Source organism: Panthera onca, chromosome A2 (genome assembly GCF_046562875.1).
Source record: "Panthera onca isolate mPanOnc1 chromosome A2, mPanOnc1 haplotype 2, whole genome shotgun sequence".
NCBI lineage: Eukaryota > Metazoa > Chordata > Mammalia > Carnivora > Felidae > Panthera > Panthera onca.
The window spans coordinates 131,287,683-131,314,456 of record NC_138340.1 but is presented as its reverse complement, the minus strand read 5'-3'; the positions used below and the strand labels follow the sequence as shown (position 1 = coordinate 131,314,456).

Below are 26,774 nucleotides of genomic sequence, written 5' to 3'. Positions count from 1 at the left end.
CCACTAAAGGTAAACTGAGTTAGAAGTGATGGCAATGTATTCAAGAAGAAACATCTAGCAGGTAGTTGGCAATATGGACACTGTGGCAGGAGGTTTTTTTTTTACCTCAAGACGGAGCGGGGGTTCGTTGTCTTGCTACTTTGAAGAATGTAGAGGTGGACACAAAATGACCAGCAGGCAAAAGTTTACTGGAGTATAAGATCAGAAAGGAAGAATAGTATGGAAACGCTCTATGCAGTGAGGGGGACTTAGAAAGTAAATACCTGCGACTATAGGCAAGGGTTTTGGTCATCGCCGCCTTCCCTTCCCCCTCATTCCTTCTCAGGTCATACTCTTACAGGCTAGACAACTCTAGGTGCTGGGTTGTCCATACCTAATTGGCTTGTTTCCATTGTATGAGGTGTGGTCGATGGCCATATGCTTCCTTGTGGGTCACACATTTTATTGTCTAGATATTTTTAGTCAGGTCTTTTGTCAGGTTCCTGAGGGAAACCTGAGTGGGAGCAGGTGGTGTCTGTTACATTCTTAAGAGGGACCTTAACGTCTGAGGTGGTTTGTTGTAATCAGACCCTCCCAGTATTGTTCCAAAATACGTGTTTTTCCCCACCCGGGGAACCTCAGGTACTAACCTTTCCTTCACTGCCTATTGTATCATATCTTTCCCTATTAGAACACTTGTTCTCCAGAGAGCCAGAGTTACAGATTTGGGAGATGGCTAGCGATTGCATTTAGAGTTACACAGGAGTCTGGACACAATCTCACACTTTTCATGTGCATATGAGGAATCTGAGCCTGAGAGTGCTTCATCACTATAGATGTGCTGCCCACCTTGACCCCCAACATCTATTAAATAAAAATGGAGAAATTCACATTCTATTAGCAGATATAGGAACAGACGACACTAACAGAAAATAAGTGGGAGAGTACTGGTGATTGTTGAAGTCCTACTGTGTACTATTACTTTACAAATAGTTATGTACCAACTATGTATCAGGCACTGCTACATTGGGTGGGTTTAATGGTGAGTAAAACTGGACATGTCCCAGAGGAAATGAAAGGATGCTGGGGTGCAGACAACTGAGGGAGTGTTCTGTGATGTCAGGCCGGAGGTAAAAAAGAGCCAGACTACAGAACTTGTTGAAGGATTAGAGCCAGACTACAGAACTTGTTGAAGGATTCTGAGCTTTATCCTAAAGGATATAAAACATCTAAAGATTGTAAGGGATTTTTCTACATGTATCTTCTCATTTAATCCCTATAACAACCCTGTAAAGTGGATATTATTAGTATCCCATTAACACATGAGAAAACTGGGGTTCAGAGAGATTAACTGACCTAAGAGCTACAAGGAGTAGAAAATGATGGGAGGGAGAGAAGGCAGGCAGGAAGGGCTATTCTTAGGGAAGAGTAATTCATACTTTTTAAGGGCCTACCTTCTGCCAGAAAAAATATGTTTCCCTGTACATTCACAACACCTTTGCAACGAAGGTTTAGTTACTATTTATTTAATCAGAGAAACTGAGGTTGCGCATAGAGAAGGGGAACCAGGATCCAAATCCCCAAACCGTCGGGTCCACAGCTGTTGTAAAGCGCTGCCTGTAACAGGCCTGGGCGTTTTAATGGCTCTTAGGAAGAGAGGTTGGTGAACATGTAAGGGACAGGAGGACGAATGGGGGGAGGGGGAGGGGGGGGGAGCTCAGCGTTGTCGGTGGCGTAAAGACCCAGGCGGTGATTTAAAAGGAGTCTTAATTAGGAAAGGAGGCGAGAAGGGCTTTGAAGGCGAGCCTAAGGAGCTTGCCTTTTGCCGGTCAGCAGACACAAAGCCATGCATTATGCCAAATACTAAAGAACAGCAAAGCCTCCTGCGGTATTTACAGCCCACGTGTGGCCGTCCCGCCCGTCCGGCCCCAGTTTCGGTCCAGCCCGAGGCGGCGGCCTAGAGGCTTCATAGGCACGGTTTACATGATCCTTTGTGGTCTTCCCACTCCCGGTTCGCGGCCGATTCCAAGTCCCAGAAGACGAAGGACGCTGGACTCGGCCAGCACCCTAGGTGGGGTGTGTGCGCCAGTGCAGGGCCGGACGCACCTGGGACGGCTGTGGCGCGGTGGGTTTGGGCGGGGAGGGGGGCCGGGCCTCAGGGAGGAAGCGCGCCGCCCGGTTTGACCCCGGCGGCGTTCCGTACCGTCGCGGATTCGGCGGCAGGAACATGGCGGCCGCGGCCCGGCCGGTAACGGAGAAAGTTTCCTTCGAGACTGGCCTGTACTAGTGCGTGTGGCCTCAGGCCCTCGACCCCCCTCCTCCCGCTCCCGGCGTGCCACCTTCCCGCTCCGAGTCTCAGGCTCAGCCCCAAGGACCCTCCCTTTTCTGTGTTGGCCCCAGAGCCGACTCCGTGGGTTGAGAGAGCATTGGTGGCGGCGGCCGAGTCAGGTAGGGGGGTCCGGGTGAACAGCGGGGTGGCGAGACCTGAGCACAGACACCGCCCAGGGCTCTGCATAGTTCGAGCCCCAAGCTCCGCCCAGCCGGTCTTTTGGGGCCGGGATTGCCATTAACTGCCCCGGGAGTAGTTGACGGTGGGGGTCGGAGGATGGAAGGTGGGGTGTGCCTTTCCGTATCCTCCGTGATTAACCAGTCAGCTGGGTCCGCAGTTGTGGTTGCCTTCTCCCAAAGTAGAGGGGTGGTAGAGAACAGGCGGGCTCTTTCTGGAAGAATTGCTGTTGCTGCCCCAGTACTGAGAGATTTAATATTTAAGGTGCCATTCTTCTCGTATTTAATGGGCCCAAAGAGTTAACATGAATTCATAGAAGCAAAGCTCTGGAATTCCCCGCCCCTGGCTGTTCAGTATGGTTCTTTTAGCTTTTGAAGCTTCCCCCTAGATGGGACAGAAATAGTTTCTGAGTCCAAAGCTGATGCAAATGTTAAAGTGTGGCTTTGACTCTAGTGAGCCATTCCCTAGAGGGAGGACATGGAAGAGAACTAACTGGTTTGGAAGAATTTGGATGAATTCAGCGAAGGATAGAGTAATTCCAAACATTTATGGAATCTCCCTTAGCTCTACTGCTTATGAGCCGTGGGATATTGGACAACTTCTTTATTCTCTTTGTGTATTAGTAAGTGTCCAATAACTAGCATTGTTATTATAGTTATTTCTGTATTAGACTTTATTTCTTCAGGTATTTGTTGAATACCTACTTGATTCCAAATTTCTGCTAGACACGGGTACACAGTAGTAAAGACAAACTTTCAGAGACCTTGTGATCTAATAGGAAATGCAGATATTAAATGATGATCAGTATTCTGCTATTATAGAGGAAGTGCAGGGATCATATGAATGGGTCAGGGGTGATCTCAGTAAGAAAATGATTTAAGTTACACCTGAACAGTAGGAGTGAGCCAGGTGTGAGGACTGGGTTGGGGATAGGAGGAGGGAAAGGAGTATACTTGAAGAGGGAATAGCAGTGGTGTAGTACAGAACTGAAAGGTCAGCGTGGCTGGAATACAAAGTTCAAGAGGAAGAGTGGTAAGAGATGAGGCAGGAAAGTTATTCACAGCCAATATGGCGAGTATTATAAGGCATTTTAAGGAATGTAGACTTTATTGGTTAAGATGATGGGAAGCCATTGGCAGGTTTTACATAACAGAGTGACCTAACAAATTTTTGGTTTTAAAAGGGATGCTTCTTGGAGCAGGCGAGAGTAGATACAAGGAGATATTTAAGCATGAGACAATGGTGGCCAAAATTGGGATTTTGACTTTGGGGATGGAAAGAAGTAGAAACATTTAAGATGTGTATAGGAAGAAGGATAAGACTTGGTGAGGATTAAATATCGGCGGTGAAAGAGAGGAGGGTTAGAGTAGTATGTGTGTTTTATAAAATAGGCTCTGGGAGTTATTAGTGAACTTCCTCTATGCAAATTGACTCTTCTCCATTTTTATCTGTCAAGTAATTTCTCATTGAATCAGCTAATCGCAGACAAGTTGAAAAGATTGTGATGCTTTGTTGCTTTACTCTCTGATTCAGCCAGCTTGTCTTTTGAAGAAGGTCAGAATATGGAAAGACTGTGTAAACTAGCCATTTAAAAATATGCTGCCATGGTGATTTTGGCAGTGTGGTTGCGTAAATTCTACAATATGGATTTATGGGTACAATTTACGTTTACCTTTTTTTCTAGGTTTTACTCTAAGAGCAAACAGAGTTGGTGCTTTTATTTCTATCACATAGATTAATATATGTGTGTAATTAGGGAGAGAGAATAATTGAAACATGGAAATAGATGAGATTGCTCATAGAAAGTATATAGTGAGAGAAAAGCCTAAACTTGGGATTGAATAGCCAAAGGATGGATTGAGAATGAAGAGTCTGCAAGAAGACCTAGAAGGAAAGATCAATGGGTTAGGAAGAAAATCTGGAGTTTAGTATTTGAAAGCTAAAGGGCGGACAGGTTTCAGAAATTGAGAGGAGTCAGCAATGTCAAAGGTTGTTTGAAAAAAGTGCAGGATAATAAGTGAAAAGTACGCATTGATTTTAGGAGCTTACCGCTCATTTTAGAATTTGGCAGAGCAATTTGTTGTATAGTGGGAACCATTGTTTAGTGGTGGGAGAAGTGCAGCAATCAAATAACATCTGTCAAGAGGACAGAAGACTAAACTTGGAAGAGAAGATGGGGATGAGTGAGGATTGTTTCTATTGTTTCTGGGTTTTGGTATTTTTTTTTAAGTAGTTTATTTTTGGGAGAGGGGGAGGGGCAGCGACAGAGGGAGAGAGAATCCCAAGCAGGCTCTGCACTGTCAGCATGGAGTCCCACGAGGTGCTCTATCCCATGAACCTGAGATCATGACCTGAGCTGAACTCAAGAGTCGGGTGCTTAACTGGCTAAGCCACCCAGGCGCCCCGGTATTATTATTATTACTTTTTAATGTTCTATTTATTTTTGAGAGAGAGAGAGAGAGACAGAGTACAGGCGAGGGAGGGGCAGAGAGAGAAGGAGACACAGAATCCGAAGCAGGCTCCAGGCTCTGAGCTGTCAGCACATAGCTGACGAGGGGCTCGAACCAACAAACCATGAGATCATGACGGAGCTGAAATCAAGAGTCAGACGCTGGACTAACTGAGCCAACCAGGCCCTCCACCCCAGTGTTATTTTTAAAAAGAGCTTTGCAGAGCCCCGGGGTAGCTCAGTGGGTTAAGCATCCGATTCTTGATTTCTGCTCAGGTCATGATCTCACAATTCATGGGTTCGACCCCTTCATCCGGCTCAGCGCTGACAGGGCTGAGTCTGCTTGGAATTCTCTCTCTGCCCCTCCCCTGTGCGCATATACTCTCACTGTCTCTCAAATAAACTCAGACATTTGCAAAGCTCTTTTAAGTGCTAATGGATAAGAGTGGGAGTTTGGAGAGAGAGGAGACAAGTTCTGGAAGAGGTAGAGGGAAAAACATATCTAATATGGCTGAAAGATTTACCCTTATATAGGGAAGGGACATCCTTCTTTTCTTGTATCAGGAGATGTAGGTTAGACATGGGTTTGTAGGGTTGGAAACCCAAGTAAGCTCTCTTCAGACACCTCTGTCGGAGGCAGTCATATAGTGAGAATGCAGTGAGAAATGGGTGTCAGAGATTTGACTAGAAGAAGAGAGGATGATAGTCACAGAGAATGGAAGAGTGATTTGAGTGGCATCCATTTAGCCTGGTGTGTAATTTTTTGTTTTTTTTCTCCAGCAGTGTTCAGTTGTCTAAGCCCAGACTGTACCATCAACTGAGGATACATATGCCAACATAGTCACTGAATGATTATATAACATACAGGAGTGATGTTAAAAAAATACAATGTATTCTAGATTTTTTTCAGTGTCTTAAGCTTAGGGGAAAAAAGGTAAAACCAAAATAAGGTTTTGTCCTTCCAAACAGAGGAAGACATTTTCTTTAGTGTGTATGGTATCATAAGTAAGAAATGATTGGATGAAAATGTAATTGAGGAAAATCAGAATACTTAAATAGGATTATCTGTAAAAAATATACTTGATGAAGTAGAATTAGTAAGAAGTGGAATTAGTAGTAGTACTTGGAACATCCCAGAGACTGTAAGATTGTCACTCATTGACATTCTTCTCCAGCCAAATGGATAATTAACATTAATTCCAGGTTATCTTATGTTTCTGTCAGGTCTTTTAGTGTCCTATGAAGAAAGTATAAATAAGCTGATCACAAACAAGTCATTTTTTAAAATTTTTATCCAGTTGGGTTCTCCATGGATATTTAATGTGACCGTGAACTGTTGAATGGATCAGTTCTTTTGAAACAGTGTAGTAGAAAATTTGAACAGTTATCTGGCAGATAGTTAAAGCATTTTTGACCACTGTCATGCTTTAAGTGCAACTTTTGGGGGGCACTCAAAGATTGAAATAATTATCTGGGTCCTTTAACAAATAATTGTTAACTTTTTAAAAGTAAAATTATAAGATTTTTAATTTACAATAAATATTGGTTAGCATTTCAAGTTGACAGTTTTAACTAGAAAGTTCAGGAATTGGTTTGCTACAGAGATAGTATCTAGATTTAGAAAGGAGGTTTGATAATCCAAGTAATTTAGTAGAGACAAAACTACAGGGAAAATTACAGATTAACTTTAGGGACTAATTTTAATACTTTACTTCTAATAAGTATATTCGTTAAACAATGTAAAGACTAAGATTTTATAGCATGTTAGAGCTGCCTTGTAAAAAGATGTAGAGGATTTTAGGCAGATAGTAATGGTTGCTATTATTGGGTATTAGTGCCTTTCAAATTAAAGATGAGGATGAAGTCCATCATTCTTTTTAGCTGCTGAGTAGCCTGTGATTGTGCCAAATCCATCTGCTACAACCTAAGCCAGGTTGAATATCTCATATTTGCCTGTAGTTGAAAAATCAAATATTGAAGCAAGAATGGCTTAGTCTCTGGAAAAACAGTTTCATTGGTGGTGATTTAGTCATACAGTCTTAGCATATGTTAAGTAGAAAGCACTGCCATTTTGGTTTGAATAAAGTGAATTTTTAAACCAGAGACAGTTACCATTAAGATACATGCAAGTCAAATTTAAAACTGGGTTTCAGAAGAAACTGTATATTTCATTTATTATTTTTTACAAAGAAGATAGGTGGAAAGGGTGAATTATATAAAATTAACACTGACATATATATTTTTTTCGTTTTAGATCACTATAAACAAAAATTCCACCAGAGGAAATGCGGAAATAGGAGTTACGGATACATTGGATTTGCTGGATGAAATACAAGCAGATAATTTTTGAAACGTGGGGAGAAAGCCCAAATTGCCAGATTACATGTGTAAATCACTGCGTTACTGCTTTAGTCATTGTCTCTATTTAGCAATGACAAGACTGGAAGAAGTAAACAGAGAAGTGAATATGCATTCTTCAGTGCGTTATCTTGGCTATTTAGCCAGAATCAACTTACTGGTTGCTATATGCCTAGGTCTTTATGTAAGATGGGAAAAAACAGCAAATTCCTTAATTTTGGTAATTTTTATTCTTGGTCTTTTTGTTCTTGGAATTGCCAGCATACTCTATTATTATTTTTCAATGGAAGCGGCAAGTTTAAGTCTCTCGAATCTTTGGTTTGGATTCTTGCTTGGCCTCCTATGTTTTCTTGACAATTCATCCTTTAAAAATGATGTGAAAGAAGAATCAACCAAATATTTGCTTCTAACTTCCATAGTATTAAGGATATTATGCGCTTTGGTGGAGAGAATTTCTGGGTATGTCCGTCATCGACCCACTTTACTAACCACAGTTGAATTTCTGGAACTTGTTGGATTTGCTATTGCCAGCACAACTATGTTGGTGGAGAAGTCTCTGAGTGTCATTTTACTTGTCGTAGCTTTGGCCATGCTGATTATTGACCTGAGAATGAAGTCTTTCTTAGCTATTCCAAACTTAGTTATTTTTGCAGTCTTGTTATTTTTCTCCTCATTGGAAACTCCCAAAAATCCAATTGCTTTTGCATGTTTTTTTATCTGCCTGATAACCGACCCTTTCCTTGACATCTATTTTAGCGGACTTTCAGTGACTGAAAGGTGGAAACCCTTTTTGTACCGTGGAAGAATATGCAGAAGACTTTCAGTTGTTTTCATTGGAATGATTGAGCTTACCTTTTTTATTCTTTCAGCATTTAAACTTAGAGACACTCACCTCTGGTATTTTGTAATACCAGGCTTTTCCATTTTTGGAATTTTCTGGATGATTTGCCATATTATTTTTCTCTTAACTCTTTGGGGATTCCATACCAAGTTAAATGACTGCCATAAAGTGTATTTTACCCACAGGGTGGATAACAATAGCCTTGATAGAATCATGGCATCCAAAGGGATGCGTCACTTTTGCTTAATTTCAGAACAGTTAGTTTTTTTTAGTCTTCTTGCAACAGCAATTTTAGGAGCAGTTTCCTGGCAGGTAAGTGTATATATAGTTTGGTTTATTATGTCAGTACCTATGATGTGTGGTTAAATCCTTCAAGAGCTAAATTATTAGAATTCAAAAGTCATGTCCTTTTCAAAAGGAGACTCTATTTCCTGGTGCTTATTTTTGTTCATGGAATTGAAGTACTGAATGAATAGACAGTATAATTTAGTTTGTTCTTTAGCAGAGAGGTACCAAGATGTTAGGAATACTCAGCAAGTGACACGCCTCCTACCTTCTAATTGTTTTTAAACACTGATAAAGATCTTTAGAATATTAACATTTGAAGGGTGCTTAGAGATTGCACTTTAATCCTTTCATTTCACGCCTGAAGAAACTGAAAGCCATTGAAGACATATCCAGAGTCACTGGTACTAGCCTTAACCATGTTAACTAGCTCCTGGTCTTTTTACTACAACACAGTTTTTTTTTATATGTATAAAGCCATTTCCTATTTAAGTAAAAGGTGATTAGCTATATAACATTCCTAAGAAAGAAAAAATGGGTTTCTTTTTTGCTGCCCATGATGTTAAAAAAAAATAAAAAGGTCTTTTGTAGACAAGGATACTCAAATTGCATGGTTGGAGTTTATATTAACAAGCCTAGTCTTCCGTTCTTTGAACATTTATTGACTGCAGTGTATGTCAGATACTCTACAGGTTGCTGAAGATCTCAAGGTCTCTGTCTGAAAGAAGTCACAATGTCTAATGGGAGAGGGAAGAGGCAGGCATATAAATGATTATTACAGTGAGAAATGCTGTAGTTTGAGTACATCAGATTAGGATGTAGGATAAAAAGGAAGGTCACCTGTACTTGGTGCAATTTTCTTCTTCGCTGCAGTTGCTACAGAGTGATTTTTGGATGTGAGTGTTTAAAGGGGGATGTAGAGACTTGCCTGGGCATGGTACCTTTTTGTCAAGTGTGGGCTAGGGCAGGGAGCCAGTGTGGAAGTCAACTAAATGATAAAAACATTGTGGGTGTTGCCTGAGACCATCTTCCTCATTTGCCAGTGCAGGGGACTATTAGAACCATGATCGTGATGATGATGATGGAGGATAATGTCAGAAATTCCTAAAGAGTTCTACTTCCTTTCCCTACCCTCTATCAGGTTAGCTCCTTTTCCACCCTTCCAGCGCTAACTACTTTGTTTTTGTTTTTGTTTTTGTTTTTGTTTTTGTTTTGAAGTCAGGCTCATTCATGCTTGACACCTTTCCGGATCATCAAATCCTGCTAACCAATTATTTTGTAAGTCACTGTACCTTTCTTGTTTTCTTATACCAGTGGTCTTCTTATATCAGTAGTATGTGTACCACTGGAGGTACGCAAAAGCTTTCCAAAGACTATGTCAGCAAAAATGATTTTGAGAGAATCAATTTCCATATTCTCTCCTTCCATTCTACTCTTTTTTAAAGTTGAATTACTTGAGACTGCTTCTCAATTTAGGCGTGGAGTGGTATCTCTTTGTGGCTTTAATTTGCATGTCTCTAATGACTAATATGTTGAGCATCATTTAATGTATTAGTCATTCACTTGTCTTTGTTGTTGAAGTATCTATTCAAATCTTTTGCCCATTGTAAATTGAGCTATTTCTCTTATGATTGAGTTTTAAGGGTTCTTTTTATATTCTGCATACAAGTCCTTTTTTAAGAAATCTATGATTTGTAAATGTTTTCTCCCAGTGTGTGACTTATCTTTTTTTCTTAATGACACATTTTGAAGAGTACAACTTTTAAATTTTATGAAGAACAATTTACCAGCTTTCTCTTTATGGACTGTGCTTTTAGTACTCTATCTAAGAAGTCTTTGGTCAACCCTAGGTCACAAAGATTTTCTTCTATAAATTAGTTTTCTTTAATGATTGTATTGTTTTAGCTTTGATATTTAGGTGCATGATCCATTTGGCAGTAATTTTTGTCTATGGTATGACGTAAGGATCTAATTTTTTTTAATAGGGCTTTCTAATTATTCTAGGAAAAGACTATCCTTTCCTCTGTTGAATTGCCTTGGTGCCTTTGACCAAAATCAATGAAATATAAATGTAAGGCTTTATTTTTGAGCTCTCTTTTTTGTTCCATTGATCTATGTGTGTGACCTTCTACTAGTACTAGGCTGTCTCACAAGGTATTTTCTAATTTCCCTTAAAATTTACTCTTTGACCTTTGGGTTATTTAAAAATTGGTTGTCTGATATTGCGATATCTGAGGGATTTCCCACGTTTCTTGGTTATTAATTTCTAATTTAATTACACGTGATGGGAGAACATAGTTTGTATGATTTTAGTCTTTTATTAAGACTTGTTTTGTGACCTGGCATGTGTTTGATTCTGGAGAAAACACCATGTTCACTTGAAAAGAATGAGTATTCTGCTGTTATTGGGTAGAGGGTTCTATAAATACCAGCTAGGTTAAGTTGGTTGTTATTCTTCTCTATCTACATCTTTGTTGATTTTTTGTCTGATTCCATCAGTATTGAGAGAGGGATATTGAAAATCCTCAGTATAATTGCCAAACTGTGGGTTTATCCTTTCAATTCTGTCATTTCTTTATGTATTTTGGGATTCTGTTCTAAGGTATCTATATTCATCTTTAATTACTATATCTTTCTAGACCTTTTTATCATTATAATAAACAGCCTAGTTGAATAGTTACAATACAGACCTCATAGCTCATAAAACCTAAAATTTTAACTCTCTGGCTCTTTACAGAAAGTTTGCCAACTCCTGTTGTAGGCCAGTGCTTCTCAGCCTTTAACATGCATTGAAACCATGTGGGGATGTTGTTAAAATTCTGAAGATTGAAATTGATTTTGGGAAAGAGCTTGAAAAAATTAAAGGTGATGCAGAAACTCCTGATCAAAAGTATACCCATTGAGTAACAAGGTATTAATTTAGCTATTTAAGAGCAACATGCATCTACCTGAGTTTTGTCTGCATTCCCCAATTAGTTACTATTTGGTCACTGCTGCCTATGATGTAGGCATTGTGTCTTTGATGCAATTAAATTTTTTAAACTTAATTTAGTATTTTGTGTATAGATTTCCCAAACCGTGCTCTGTCCAGTGTTCTGTGAGATGTTAATGAGTATACTCAGAGAAAAAGTGTTAGAAGAAAGAGAAACATTTCCACACTTACTTGACTGTGAAAATCTTGCCTCTACCCTTCATTAAGAGGTACCCCCAACCATACCTATAAACCTCTGTGTGAAACAATTTAGGAAACACTCCACTGGATTTATAGAAGTTCTAACCCTTTTGATTGATGAAAGCATCAGAAAATTATATAGTGAAAGGCAAAAAATTTGAGTTTTATAAGGCCAGGACCGCTTTTGGCATAACATCATTGTTAATCCAAGTAAATTTTAAGTCCTATATCAAATTCTTTAGATTTTAATTATTTTTTAAAAATTGACCTATGTTTAACATTCCTAAATGATATTGATACTGATAGCTTTGTAACAATATAATACAAACCCATTTTTTCATATCCTTTAGTGAATTTCCACTGAAAAAATAGTTCCATTGATTGGGTGGGGGCAGACCCAGTGTAGGAGGAAAAAAAAAAAAAAAAGGAAGAAACCTTTTGAGAAGATTGGTCAGCCAAAGATAGGATCAGTGAAAGTAGAGGTAGCTTGAAATCTAGTGTAGCTAGGAGCAAAAGATAAGCACCTGGACTAAGATGATAGTCTTCCCTTTAGCACAGCAATTTTCTCCTAAGATCTTGTTGAGAAGTAAAATTTAAAGAGATCTTGAAATAAGTTGATGAGATGTAGAGTTGAATAGTGTTCTGATGTGGTGGATAGTCTAAAAATGTTAAAAAGATATTGAGAGAATAAAGGGAGCAGATGGAAATGTAGGATGATGGGGTTTATTGAGTTAATGACCTAGGAGCATTTGGAATTTATAAAACAGTTTCTAGTAGGTTAATTTTTTAAAGCATATTTTTTAGGAGTCAAATCTGTGGTTATTTTACTACTAGAGGAGTAAAACCAAACAAAAACATGAGATTTAGCTTCCTAGTGGAGTACAATTGTAGCTTGGACCCTAATTTCCAAAAACGGGCTTGGCCACTTTTTCTTATTTTAAGCTTTTTTGCATGTTAGTTTTGGGTTCTGTTACTTTTACTTAGCTATAATATAAAAATTTTTCTGTTAAGGAAAAATTTGCATAGAGTATTATTCATCATTTTCAGTGTATAATTCTGCAGTTTTGACCAATACATATAGTTGTGTGACCACCACTACCACAGTCAAAATATAGAGGAGTTCAGTTACCCCCCAAAATTCCCTTCTGCCCCTTTGTAGTCTGTCCCTTTCTCAACCCCCAGGAGTTGACAACCACTGATCTGTTTGCTCTCCTTAGACGCTTTCCTTTCACAGAATGTCATATGATGAAATCATACAGTATATAGCTGTTTGAATTTAGCTCCTTTCACTTGGCATAATTCATATAGATTCATCTATGTTGTTTATATTTATTCCTTTGTATTGTATTATATTTATTCCTTTGTATTGCAGCAGTATTCCATTATATGGGTATCTCACAGTTTATTCATTACTCACTTGACTGATGTTGAAATTAGTTTTTGGTTAATATAAAAGTTGCTGTAAACATTCATAGGGTTTTTTGTTAAACTAAATTTTTATTTTACTTGGTGTGGGATTGCTGGGTCATGTCATAAATATGAATAATGGGGCTGCCACGGTGGCTTGGTCGGTTGAGCATCTGACTCTTGATTTTGGTCGGCTCAGATCATGATTTCACAGTTCATGATTTTGAGCCCCGCATCGGGCTCTCTGCTGTCAGTGCGGAGCCAGCCTCAGATCCTATGTCCCCCCTCTCTCTACCCCTCCCCTGCTCACGCACACATGCGTGCAGGCTCTCAAAAATAAGTATTTAAAAAAATAAAATAAACATGGATTATGTTTAATAAATTATCAAAATGTTTTCACAGCAGCTGTACCATTTTGCGTTCTCACCCGCAGTATATAGGAGTTCCAGTTGCTCCACATAAAAACCGGTGCTTGGTATTGTCTGTCCGTTTTTTTTTTTAACCATTCTAATAGGTGTGTGGTGGTAATTCATTGTGGTTTTATTTTCAGTTACCCCCGTAACTGTTGATGTTAAGTATCTTTTCTTGTGCTTGCTTACTATACTATGTCTTCTTTGGTGAAGTACCTGTTAACATGTCTTGGCAGCTTTTAAAATTGTGGATTGCTTGTTTTAATAGTAAGTTCTGAGAATTCTTTATCTATTCTAGATAGAAGTCCATTATCATATATATGACTTGCAAATATTTCTCCCAGTGTACGGCTTATCTTTTCTCTTAAAATGTTTTTTGAAGAGCAGAAGTTCTAAATTTTGCCACAGTCCATTTTATCAGTTTTTTTCTTTTAAGAATCTTTTGATGTCATGTCTAAGAAATCTTTGACCTCACTTGAATAGAATCTTAGCTAATCCTACATGGGTAGCTTGGTTTTTTGTTTTTCCTTAGTTTTACTGAGTTTAATAACATTGTCAGAATGAGTCAGTAGTATCATTCTAAGTCATTTACATTAAAAATCTGGAATTTTACCATTAACTTCTGTTGTGTTCTATTCATAATCTCATTCTAACTTTAAAATGGAACATTACAGCTGATGTTTCCTGCAATTTGTATTATGTTCATTGAATGTGCTATTTACTTTCCTCTTTTATCCTTTTTTTTAAAAAAATAAGTCAATAAGACAGACTTACATAGTACCACAACATTTGGTGCTAGTATTATTGCTCAGCTATAGGCTTTTCAGAAATTGTGATAATTGATAATTCACATAAGGATAAAAGGGGAAGAAAGCATCCAGATACCCAAGGAAGTATACCCCATGGATCACTCTTATGTTTAGAGATTCTCTCTCATTATCATTCACATGAGATTTTATGTGCCTTTCCTTGCCAACCATTGTCATTTGCAGATTCCATGGGAGTTTGAAGCAACTTTTTGTAGAAGCCTTTTGACTCAAATCAGAAAAACCATAATCATAGTTGATTTCTCTATAGGAGAAACAATGGCAATCACTGGGTGTGACAGATGGAACAAGATCAGCCCCGCATTTAAGGAAGGGATGAAATCCACAGATGTAGGTAGCAGTTTCATTTCTAGCAAGATGGCAGGATCAGCCATATTACTTCACTTGGCTTGGGGAGCAGGGAGTTTTCAAATCTTCTGCCAAAACTAGAAGTGCACATGTTTCATAATTTTTTGTTTTGTTTCATTTCTCTTCCTAAAGTTTTGAGCTATTTTCGTCTAGATGGCAAAGGGTGGGGGGGCACAAATTCTTTTTAGCTAGAAAGCATTCTTTTAATTTGATGTTTCATCATTTCTGCCAGAACATTGTGAAGCAGGAGTACTTTTTTTTTTTTTCCTAAAACACCAACAATGGTCCTAATTTTGTTTTTCTTGAAGTAAAAACAAAGTATTTCATCTTTCCCCTGGATGATATTCCAGCTTTGAAAAATCTTTAAAAATTTTAATGACCGGAGAGAATGTTTTCCATTTTAATAATAAGACTTACCATTTATTAACTGTTTTCTATGTGCTCTACACCATTCTGTGTACTTTGTGTGTTCATTTAATTCTCATGACACTCTGAGATAGGTACCGTTATGATTCCCATTTCATAGATAAGCATGATTGAGAGGTTAGGAAACTTCCTCAAGGCTGCAGAGCTGGTATGAATCCAGGCAATCTGCCTTCACAGCTCTTAACCACTTTACTTAGTTCCATATATTTTTAGAGTTGGAAATGAGCATAGAGATTATTTAATGTAATCTCTTTATTTTGCCCATGGGAAAAGTAAGATTCAGTAGACTGAGTTTGATTCCCATACCACTGTTGTTTCACCTTTATTAGGGTTGTAGTGGAAAAAATGTCTATTTTTGCTGTTTCTGTTTTGAGATACTCAAAAGAAGAAAAAATATAAGATTTCTAATGCATTTAGAGAACTTTAACTCTACATCAATATCTCCTATCAGCAATAGTCATTTAGTTGAAAAAATAATCATCTTTGAGATTTCTGCTGGCGTGCTCATAATGACTTGATTTCAATTTGAAAATGCTTCACTGCAAATTACAGCTACCATTTATTGTACTAGCCATATTTCACGTATTTCTAATCTGTAGTATAAGCTCACAAAATAAATATTAGTCCCCTTTTATAGATTGAGACTCAAAGGTTAATTAATTTGTTCAGGTACACACAGATGGTACATGGCTGAGCTAGGATTGAACCAAAGTCTAACTCCAAAGCTTGAGCCCTTTCCACTAGACCCTATTGCCTCTGTATAAAGAAATCACTTGACTTTAAAACTGTGAAGTAGCTTTCCTAATGTTCTTAAAATTTCCTGTACTGAACACATTTTTGGAGGTTGCCTATTATTTCTTAAATATGGGTTTGTCACATTAAAAAGCATAATACCTCTATTAATATAGTGTTTCTTAGTTGGAATTCCATTTTCCTTAGATTTCCATGTACACTGTTTACTAAATCTGGTTTACTTAATGTGGCTGCTACAAAAATACCTCTAAACGTTAATTTTATCTCTTATGTAAATGCCATATTTTTAAAAATGAAATTCCAACATTGATATCTGTATACTGCATAAAGAGATTTGGTTCCTATTATCTGAGAAATTTTATGATATGAAATGGTTGAATATTTTGACCATGACTTGAAAGCCTAGCTGAATAGAGAATAGCTAGTTACTATTTTTATACAAAGGATATTACTTACAGTTTATTGGTCTGCTAGTATGTTCAGATTCTATCTGCTTTAAAATTTGAATCATGTCCTATAGTTTGATAGTGTCCATAGGGTGATTCGGAGAAACAAAGCCTGAAAAGTACCTACACTTAAAAGTTTTGATTGGGTAAGTTGATCATATTTATTACAGGGAGTTGTTTAAAATATAAGAATATACCAAGAGTCACAAATGCCTTTTAGGTTGAAGCTGTAAACGTTTGCATGCCAGTAAAATTGAAGCTTTCTGAAAATGGCAAGTGGCTAAAACATCCTAAATATATTTTTTCTCCCCTTGGACATATTTGCCATCTGTGAAGACTGCTAATATTTTTGTGTTGCCAAACTGCTCACTTTTATTTGTGTATGTTATCTTGATAGTATATTTAATACTGTTTTTTTCTAAGCTTGCTTACTCAAAATAACCTAATAAAAATGTTTAATGGTTTTTTTGTCAAATTTGACTTTTAAAAATTAATGACAATATAAAATTACCAGTTTTCTAAGATTATAATAACAGATCATCTGTTGTATGCAAACCATCTGTGATCAGTAAACCTCTAAATATCTGCTTATTTAGCTCTATTATATTAAATATTATCAGTGTTGTATAACTGACATGAGAGTGTTGAATAACATCACTATCAGTTAACATTTTAATTGGAATTTTAAATTATTTAATAAGGCTTCCTACTTAAGGTATACACAGACTGGCAATTGAAGTTTATCATTACTGTAGTTCATTGTTAAATTATAAACTGTTCAATGCAATGCTTTTTTCTAACGGTAAAACTATATTTTAATTTCACAATAAAAATCTTAGATTTATAAAATTCTTTAAGGTAATTCAAAAGAAGTCAGTGATAACCATTGGTATTGTATACACATGAATATTTAAACAAAGGGTAGTCTCTACCCTTGACAAGATTTGATAAATAAGGCCAAACTTAAATATTTCTGGGTCAGCTTTCGGAAATGGAAATTTCCATTCTTTTTACTGTAGGAAATAGGAAAGATGCGGAGATAGAAGGTTAATAAGTAGCCTTAACTAAAGAAAAATGTTTTGATTAAACAAAATGAGAATTGAACAATTTTTTTTTTTTTTTTTTTTTTTTTTTTTTTTTTTTTTAGAGAGAGAGAGAGAGAGAGAGCTCCTGCAAGCCAGGGAGGGGGAAAGGGAGAGGGAGAGAGAGAATCTTAAGCCTGACATGGGACCCTATCTCAGGAACCATGACATCATGACCTAAGCCAAAATCAAGAGTTGGACTTAAGAGCTTAACCAGCAGAGCCACCCAGGTGCCCCAAGTTAACATTTTTTGATGGTATAACATTCTCTTACAATTTGCAGTGTCAAAGTTTAGTTCCCAACTCTAGAATATCAAATTCCTTATTTATGAATTATCTTTAATATGTATTTCTGTATGTCCTGAAATTTCCTAGTAACTTAGTACAAAAAGGCTGCTTACACACCTGAACTTCTCATCCTTCTAAAATCTATCCTGATTTTAGGAAAAATGTATAGGAAATTTTTTTTAAGAGGGTGATATTTTTTTCTAATTCTCTTTTTTAAATCCTTTAATTATGTCTGTATAGTAAAATAAATAAATCAACATACCTGCAAGAATTTTGAGTAGACCAGTTTTATTTGGCCAGAAGATCTTTTTTTTAAGATTTTTTTTAATGTTTATTTTTGAGAGAAAACTAGTGGGGAAGAAGCAGAGAGAGAGAGACAGACAGAATCTAAAGCGAGAGAGAGACAGAATCTAAAGCAGGCTCTGTATTGCCAGCACAAAGCTGGATGTGGTGCTCAAACCCATGACCCATGAGATCATGACCTGAGCTGAAGTCAGACAACTGACTGAGCCACCCAGTCGCCCCAAGCCAGAACATCTTTTAATATGTGCCTTAAATAAGTGAGACAAATACCGTATGATTTCACTTACATGTGGAATCTAAACAAATCAACAAAACTACAAGACTCTTAAATATAGAGAAAAAATTGGTAGTTGCCACAGGGCAAGTGAATGGTGGGGGTATGGGCAAAATGGATGAAAGGGATTAAAAGGTACAAACTTCCAGTTATAAAATAAGTAAGTCACAGAGAGGAAAAGTATAGCACGGAGAATATAAATAATATTGTGAAAATGTATGGTGATAGATGGTGACTACACTTACTCTGGTGAGCACTGAATAATGTATAGAATTGTCAAACCACAGTGTTGTACACCTGAAACTAATATAACACTGTAGGTCAATTATATTTTAATAAATTTTTTAAATGCCTCTAAAAAAAAGAAAATGTATGCCTTTAGGCAGCAATGCACTTTCCTTTAGAATCTTTACCACTATTTATCACAGCTGCTTCACATAATCCTGAAGGTGTTTATGACCCTTGCTATAAATGGTAACATAGTGAATTAGTTTCTTATATTACCATCTTGATCAGAAAAGTACGAGTTACATAAAGTTAAAGGTAGAAATAATAAAGTTGTCATATATTGGTCATGTTATTTAGTAATTCTTTTATATGAATGGCTGACAAAATGTAGAAGTAATCCTTTGATCAATTAAACCCCTGTACACAAAAGATTTTTTGTTATACCGGAGCAACATATGCAGTAAATGTTTGGAAAATAAGAAAGAAATGAAATTATTAGTATTTGTAGATAAGATGACTACCCGGCAAACCGAAGAGCAAACTGAAAAATCAGGTGAAAATGCTGTAGTAATAGTTGTGAGAATTGTACTGCATCTTTAACATCGTAAACTCTCTCATAAAAGGTTGATTTGGTTGATAGAGTTATCATTAACCTAGCCAGTATAAAAACTGTGTAAATTCTCTTGGAATTGTATAATATAAGTACTATAAGAAGAAATAAATGGTGTATAGTGAGAATATATATGTTTAATACTATTCAGGTAGCAAATAATAACATGTAAATATAAAAAAAACAATCAATATCCTAGAAGTCAGTAATCAGAAAATGCAATAGAAATCATTCCACTCATAGAACAACAAACATGTGGTGCCTGAGTGGCTCAGTTGGGTAAGCATCTGACTCTTGGTTTTGGCTCAGGTCATTATCTCACAGTTTGTGGGTTCAAGCCCCATGTGGGGCTCTGCACTGACAGCACAGAGCCTGCTTGGGATTCTCTCTGCCTCTCTCTGCCTCTCCCCCTTGCTCATAAGTGCTCTCCCTCTAAATTGATAAATAGGCTTAAAAAAAGAACAATAAACATAAAATGCCTAGAAATAGATTTAAAAGAAACTTATGACATTTTTACAAAGAAATAGAAAACTCCAGTGAAGGTTTTGAAAGAAGACTTGAATAAATGAAAATACACGTCATACCTTCTGGGATAGTAATACTCAACACTGGGCCCTGTGGACATGTTAGTGGAGGAAAGTTTAAATCTGAACTGCACTTCTATTTCCATCAAGAGGAGCAAGTCAGTCTAGAACTTCAGAGGTGGGGTCTCTGGTAAATTACCTCCCATTTTAAGATGACACACTGAAGGAAAAGCGTGAAGCTGTGTACATTACAGGGTGCTCATGAATTTGTATCCTGACCTTGTGTTCTGTTAGTGATGGGACCTGGATTAAGTGGTCCAATCTGGATTAAGATACGTAGTTGTAATAGCCCCAGCTCCCTGGAAGGAACCAACAAAAATCCTCTTGGAGAAAGTGGATTATTCTAGGCCTGAAATATATGTGTGTGTATTTTTGCATACAGTGTCCTGCTCAGAAATATAACCAGAGACACACACACACGGTATCAAGAGCAAGAAACAGCAGGACCAACAGACAGATGACCAAAAAGTCTTGTGATCATGGAATTCTCAAACACAGAAAACCATCATATTTACAAAGCTGGAAAAAGCAAAGATAGTACATAAAGTTGGAAACTATAAAATAGTGACAAGGCAGACTTAAAAATAGCAAGTTTTAGAATCCTAAAAATACCTGAAATTAATTCATTGCACAAGACTAACGTTAGATAAAGCTGAAGTGAGCATTAGTGAATTCAAAGATACATTTCAGAAGAAGCTATGCAAGAAGGAGCACAAAAGAAAAATAGGGAACACACAGAGGAGTAAGTCTCAAAAAAGGATACAATGAGAAGGTCTCTATTTTATTGGAGTCCCAAAAGAAAGGAGGAAATAAAGGCCAAAGGAAATATTTGAAAGGACAAAAAGACCAGTGGAACAGAAAAGAGTACAAAAACAAATCCCAGAATACTTGATTTATGATAGAAACATCACTGTAGAATAATGTGAAATTGTTGAGATTTTTTGGGTAATTCAGTGTACAGTTAGAAAAAAGTGAAGTTGATTATAATCAAACAAAAATCAATTACATTTGGATTACAGGCCAAAAAATGCAAAGGTCAAGATAATAAAGCCATTAAAGGGTAATGTAAAATAATCTTCTTGACCTTTGGGTGGAGAAAGATTTAACTTACACAAAATGACATTACAATTAAAAACATGCTAAGCAAAAAACAGCATTAAGGGGAGGAGAAAGGCATTTGCCATATATCCCAAAAAAGTCTTACCTAAAACATACTGAGAGCAAAACAAATCTGTAAATAATAAAAAGGCAGTCCCATGGAAAAAGGGGCAAAATAGTTAACACTTCACCGAAGATGAAACTTAAATTATCAAAGGGATTTAAAATAATAATCAGAGAACTCAATACTTATTCTGGTTTTATTACAATAGAAAATTAAAAGGAATCTAGCAATAGGGATTCAGCTAATTAAAATTTTATACATATGATAGTAATGCCATTTCTTCTTTATACATGATGTAGAATTTATTAATAGGCTTACAATATATTAGAAAGTTTACAGAATATTATCCTACGTTGGTAAAAAAAATGAATATATATATTGTGTGAAGTCCGATAATATTTTAAAAAGCATGTGTAGAGGACAGTATTTGCAATGATTTTAATCACTTATCCTTTTACTTATTTGTGTTTTCTAATGTTTCTAAATTGAGCATGTACTATATTTTATGTAATTGAGAACACACAATGTACCAAAAATAGGGTATTATATCTGTTTTTCGATTATGGGAATCACCTATTTTTTTATTAAAATTCTGATGGAATCAATCATCTGTTAGCATTAGAAAAATGTGTGTTCATGCACAGAAGCACAGAACCGTATATAATATGTCCAGCAGCAACATAGAAAGAATGTGGAATAATATCAGTGTTGTAAAGCTGTAGATCAGGACCCAGTGACTGTCATCCTTCCATTTTCTTTTCACTTAAATGGGTCCTTTATTTATTTGTTTATTTTTTATATCAGTGACTACCCAATCTTGCCTCCTCTTTTTAATATTTCTTACTGCCTGCCTTTTTCTCTTCGGCTTTTAGGATGCTTAAATACCCTTTATATATGACATATTATGTATATGCATATTTATAACATACGTAATATATATGAATATATTTTTAATATATATTACACTTTTTTTTTACAGTTTTGTATTTACAGTCTAGAGCTTTTAAAAGGAAAACTTAAAAAGTTTAAATATAAGAATGGGGTTCATTTTGATAGCTTTAGAATCTTAAGTTTTCTGTAAGATTTTACTCACTTAATTTTGAACTTTTCACAGGAAAAACAAGCCCTTTCTAAAGTAACTTTTCTGATAAAGTAATGGAGTATATTATTTGAAAGGCAGCTATGCTCAGCACTACCACCAATGCTTGAATATGTTATTTGAAAAGTGACTAAGAGCATGTGGTTTTTAACAGGAAGGGATTTGTTTTCTGGCTTTTTGTGTCATATCAAGAAGGTTACATTTGTGTTCTCTTTTTTAGTTTGGGTGGGATATTACCTGACAAATTAAAAAAATATGATGTGCCATATTTGCTTTGCCACAACTTCCAGGAAGCTTCAAGATTAATTTAGGTTTCATTGCTCATCCATATATACTTCTCTGCTTCAACTTCTAACTGTTTTTAGGCTATTGATTATTCTTTTAATCTTATTTGGAAATAGGGAAAATATATAAATATGCATGTATATAAATATATGTACATATGCACACACATAAGTGCAGTCACACACTGTATAAACATGCTGTTTTAAATTTCTTTTAGACAACAAATGGAATCTTCCTGAGCATGTTTCTGATAGTTTTACCATTGGAATCCATGGCTCATGGACTCTTCCATGAATTAGGTAACTGTTTAGGAGGAACATCTGTTGGATATGCTATTGTGATTCCTACCAACTTCTGCAGGTATAGTAATCTAGTATAATTTTCCTAATATTTGTATGAATATGAATATAAAATGTGATAGCTCATTTTTTCAAATGTGTAATATTTTCAAAATATAATACTCTTGCAGTTCTTTTTAATTTACCCCAAATGTTTAAAAACTTGTATTTATTCTTGGTAATGATATAATCTTCAGGGTCCAGTTAAAAAAAATTTTTTTATAAATGTGATTAGCTTATATTTGAGCTAAAAATGAGAAGATATGATTGTTCTAAGAAAAGGTCCTACCCTTTCTTTAGAAAAGGTCCTACCCTTTCTTGTTTAGGAAAATGTCCTGTGAAACAACATGGTGAAATTTAATAGATGTATACGGGACCTGAGAGCCCTAAATTCTAGTTCTGTGTTACCCTAGGCAAATCACAACTTCTCTGAACTTCAGTGTCCTTATCTAAAATGCAAACAGTAATACCTGTTCTTCCCATCTTAGAGGAATGCTATGAAGAGCTAATGAGAATATGAATGCAGAAACAGTATGCCCATTGGAAACTGGCATACAAATACCAGGAATTCAGGAAATTGGCAATGAAGTTAAACATATTTGTTTGAGGGGTGCCTCAGTGGCTCAGTCAGTTGAGCGTCTGATTTTGGCTCAAGTCATGATCTCACGATCCGTGAGTTCAATCCCCACGCCAGGCTCTGTGCTGACGGCTCTGAGTGTGGAGCCTGCTTTGGATTCTGTGTCTCCCTCTGTGTCTGTCCCTTCAGTGCATGCACATGCTCTCTCTCTTTCTCTCTCAAAAATAAGTAAGCATTAAAAAATTTTTTTAAACATACTTGATTGTAGTTTTATTCCAAACATAATTCTTGTCCCTAAATGTGTAGCAAATTGGTTTAATCTGTAAAAATTGCCACATTAAAATATTTTTCATAGTTAAGTACCTTGGAAATAGAAAAAAATAGTTCTTTGCTTTTTTTTTTAATGTTATTTATTTGTTTTGAGAGACAGAGTGTGAGTGTGTGTGCAAGGAGGGGATGGGTAGAGAGAGCGGGAGAGAATCCCAAGCAGGTCCTGTGCTGTCAGCACAGAGCCTGACCTGGAGCTCAGTCTCACAAACCAGTAAGATCATGACCTGCGCCCATATCAAGAGTCAGACTCTTAACCAGGCACCCCTCTTTGCTGTTGATGTGTTTTGACCACCAAGTATTCTTCATACTTTCCATGGTGGCTTTTAGGGTGGGGTAGGGGGAAGACTTGAAATAAAAAATTGATTTCAAATATTTGACATAAAAACCAAAAATAGACTATTTGTAGTAAACATTTTCCTCCATGTTAAAGGCTTTATAAAATTGCAAATTCTTGGGGCGCCTGGGTGGCTCAGTTGGTTGAGCTTCCGACTTCGGCTCAGGTCATGATCTCACGGTCTGTGAGTTCGAGCCCCGCGTCGGGCTCTCTGCTGACAGCTCAGAGCCTGGAGCCTGCTTCGGATACTGTGTCTCCCTCTCTCTCTGCCCCTCCCCCGCTCATGCTCTGTCTCTCTCTGTCTCAAAAATAAACATTAAAAAAAAAATTGCAAATTCTTTGAGAAGTAAAAGAAATAGATTTAAAAGGGTCCCATAAAGAAGTGACAGCTCAGCAGAGAGAATATGTGGAAGTAGTAATTTGCACAGATTTTTATTCTAATTTTTGTTAATGTGTTGCTTATTCTTTTACTTTTTGATTGCTAAGTGTTACAAATACAAAATAAGAACAAAATGCCTTATTATTTTAATGAAAACTAGTGTTATTTGAATATTATTGATAATACCTGCAGCAAAATGTAAAGTTTTCAAAATTACTTAAATTCCTTTTCTGGATGGGAGTGATGATTTTTTTTTTCCACTTCAATATTGATATTATTTTGATTCTTGTAGCCTTAAGACTTGGTTTATCATCTTTACTAGAGTACCATTTTATGTTTGTTCTAGGATCAGATCTGTCTTTAGTTAGTGTTCAGTAGTATAAGGCAATGGACCGAAATTTTAATAATTGTTTTAAAATGCCATTTACTAACAGATACTTTCTTCTGTCATTCATGTTCCTTAAGTTAGTAGAACTTGAATGCATTTTATAAAGACTGTGTCTTTTTTCAATATAGAAATAAAAAACATATTGCTTCCTTACTTTGTTAAAATTTTTTTCTCAAGGAAAAAAGTTCTTTCGTTATAGTTCCCATGTGGGTGTTCTTAAAACACAGGGTAAAATCAATATAATCTTACTTTTAGAAAGTCTTATTCAATTATCAGTCATTTGGGAAAAGGATATGACTATAGAACAAAGAATAGTATTGTCAACATTTGGATATCTTTTCCTAGCTTTCAGTTTGGTGATTATTTTAATCGTTAAAAATGTAACTTTTAGAAACTAGCCTTTGATGTTCAAGCTTAATTCTTAGCACTGTAGGAACTTTAGAAAAGATGATAACTAAACGGCACGATTTTTAAAAATCGTGCCATTTAGTTATCAGCAACTATTACGATTCTTAATTATAAATGAAGAATAAGAATGTAATATAGAATGAACATTCTTTAAACACCAAAATCATCTTTTTTTTTTTTTTTTTTCCTTCAGTCCTGATGGTCAGCCAACACTTCTTCCACCAGAACATGTACAGGAGTTAAATTTGAGGTCTACTGGCATGCTCAATGCTATCCAAAGATTTTTTGCATATCATATGATTGAGACCTATGGATGTGACTATTCCACAAGTGGACTGTCCTTTGATACTCTTCATTCCAAACTGAAAGCTTTCCTTGAACTTCGGACTGTGGATGGACCTAGACATGATACATATGTTTTGTATTACAGTGGGCATACCCACAGCACAGGAGAGTGGGCTCTTGCAGGTAAATGCACCTCTGGCAATTTCACTTTTAGGAAGATAGACCTATTTGTGGAAATATACCCTTCACACTCAAACATTAAATTTCCAAAATTCTTCATTTTCTACTTCACAGTTTACTAAGTATACATAGAACTTTTTTTTTCTTTAGCATACCTGTTTAGCATAATATTAATAATCTCTATAAAGGTTTTGAGAATTATGTCTTGTATTGATTAGGAGAAAAAAGATCTGCTTAATCTGAGACTTATTGTCAGTTTCCCTTTAACGTATTTTCAGAATTATTAAATACAGTTACATTTTTCAGAAGCTGATTAACTTGACTAGTAGTTCTAAGTCTTTAAATGTTATGGAAATTGATTTCCAAGTCTTTAAATGTTAGTTCTGCACACATCCAGTTTTGTTTATGTTAGAAAGCTCACCAGGATTTTAAATAACAGGCTATGTGATATGGTGGGAGTAGCACTTAGGTCAGGAGACCTTGGTTCTGGCCCTGATTTTGCCACAACAGTGTTATTTTTGACAAGTTACCTAACTTCCCTCAGTTTCAGTTTTCACATCTGTAAAATGAGGGAGTAATCCTAAATCTCCCTGCCAAGGGTAAAATGAGATCTATTTTATATGTAAATTTGTTCATTGGGCTTTCTAACTAGATTAGAGAGCATGTAAGTCATGGGCTTTGTTTTATGAATTATTTGCACCTAGCACAGATCCTTGCATGTACTAGGGATCCTTAAGTAACTGATAGATGGATGAAATCATTGAATCAATCATGAAAAAGAGTAATTTTCTTATTTTATGTTAGAAATAGTTCTTCTAGAACTTAATTATATCCTGCTTTTTCTCATAAATATTATAGATGTTTTATACTAAGAACATGTACAAATAGGAAAATAGTGGGGCGCCTGGGTGGCTCAGTTGGTTGGGTGTCCAACTTCGGCTCAGGTCACGATCTCACTGCTCGTGGGTTCGAGCCCCGCGTTGGGCTCTGTGCTGACAGCTTGGAACCTGGAGCTTGCTTTGGCTTCTGTGTCTCCCTCTCTCTCTCTGCTCCTCCCCTGCTCGTTCTCTCTCTCTCTCTCTCTCTCTCTCACTCTCTCAAAAACAAACAGCAAAAAAAATTTTTTTAAAAATAAAGTAGTAAAATAGACCTAACATAAGTAGAAACTGATGTTCAGATGCAGGACTTACATAAACAAGTATTGTGGAAGGACAAAGGCAGAGCTCCCAACACAACTCCAGAAGAAAGGGAACAAACTCAAGGTTTAAAATAGAGCTGATTTTAAACCATCATGGTCTTACTAATTTCATGCCAGATTTATAACCAGGGTTTTATCATAAAAGTATTGTTGTAATTTTTAGTTTTACAAGTAAATATTTAATAACTTAATGGCTGTCTAGGAGTAAAGGCAAAATTTATTGGGCACATTTGAAG

At 36.4% G+C, this 26,774-nt stretch overlaps 2 protein-coding genes across 3 annotated transcripts in view; one reads left to right on the top strand and one right to left on the bottom strand.

Moving 5' to 3' along the window:
* Nucleotides 1-1,690: 1,690 nt before the first annotated feature.
* TMEM168 (transmembrane protein 168) overlaps nucleotides 1,691-26,774 on the top strand; it is a 31,383-nt gene continuing 6,299 nt past the window's right edge. The window contains exons 1-4 of one of the 2 annotated variants that reach the window (XM_060632910.3): nucleotides 1,691-2,427; nucleotides 7,189-8,445; nucleotides 22,339-22,481; nucleotides 25,069-25,343. In XM_060632910.3, coding sequence (XP_060488893.1) covers nucleotides 7,318-8,445; nucleotides 22,339-22,481; nucleotides 25,069-25,343 — 1,546 coding nt within the window. In that variant the 5' untranslated portion in view covers nucleotides 1,691-2,427; nucleotides 7,189-7,317. Of the gene's footprint in view, nucleotides 2,428-2,945; nucleotides 3,108-7,188; nucleotides 8,446-22,338; nucleotides 22,482-25,068; nucleotides 25,344-26,774 lie in introns of those variants that run through there. The other variant, XM_060632911.3, reaches the window with a different exon arrangement.
* LOC144614805 (uncharacterized) overlaps nucleotides 2,442-26,774 on the bottom strand; it is a 158,789-nt gene continuing 134,456 nt past the window's right edge. The window contains exon 6 of the mRNA XM_078440415.2: nucleotides 2,442-2,869. The gene's annotated coding sequence lies outside the window, so the exon portion shown is untranslated. The remainder of the gene's footprint in view (nucleotides 2,870-26,774) is intronic.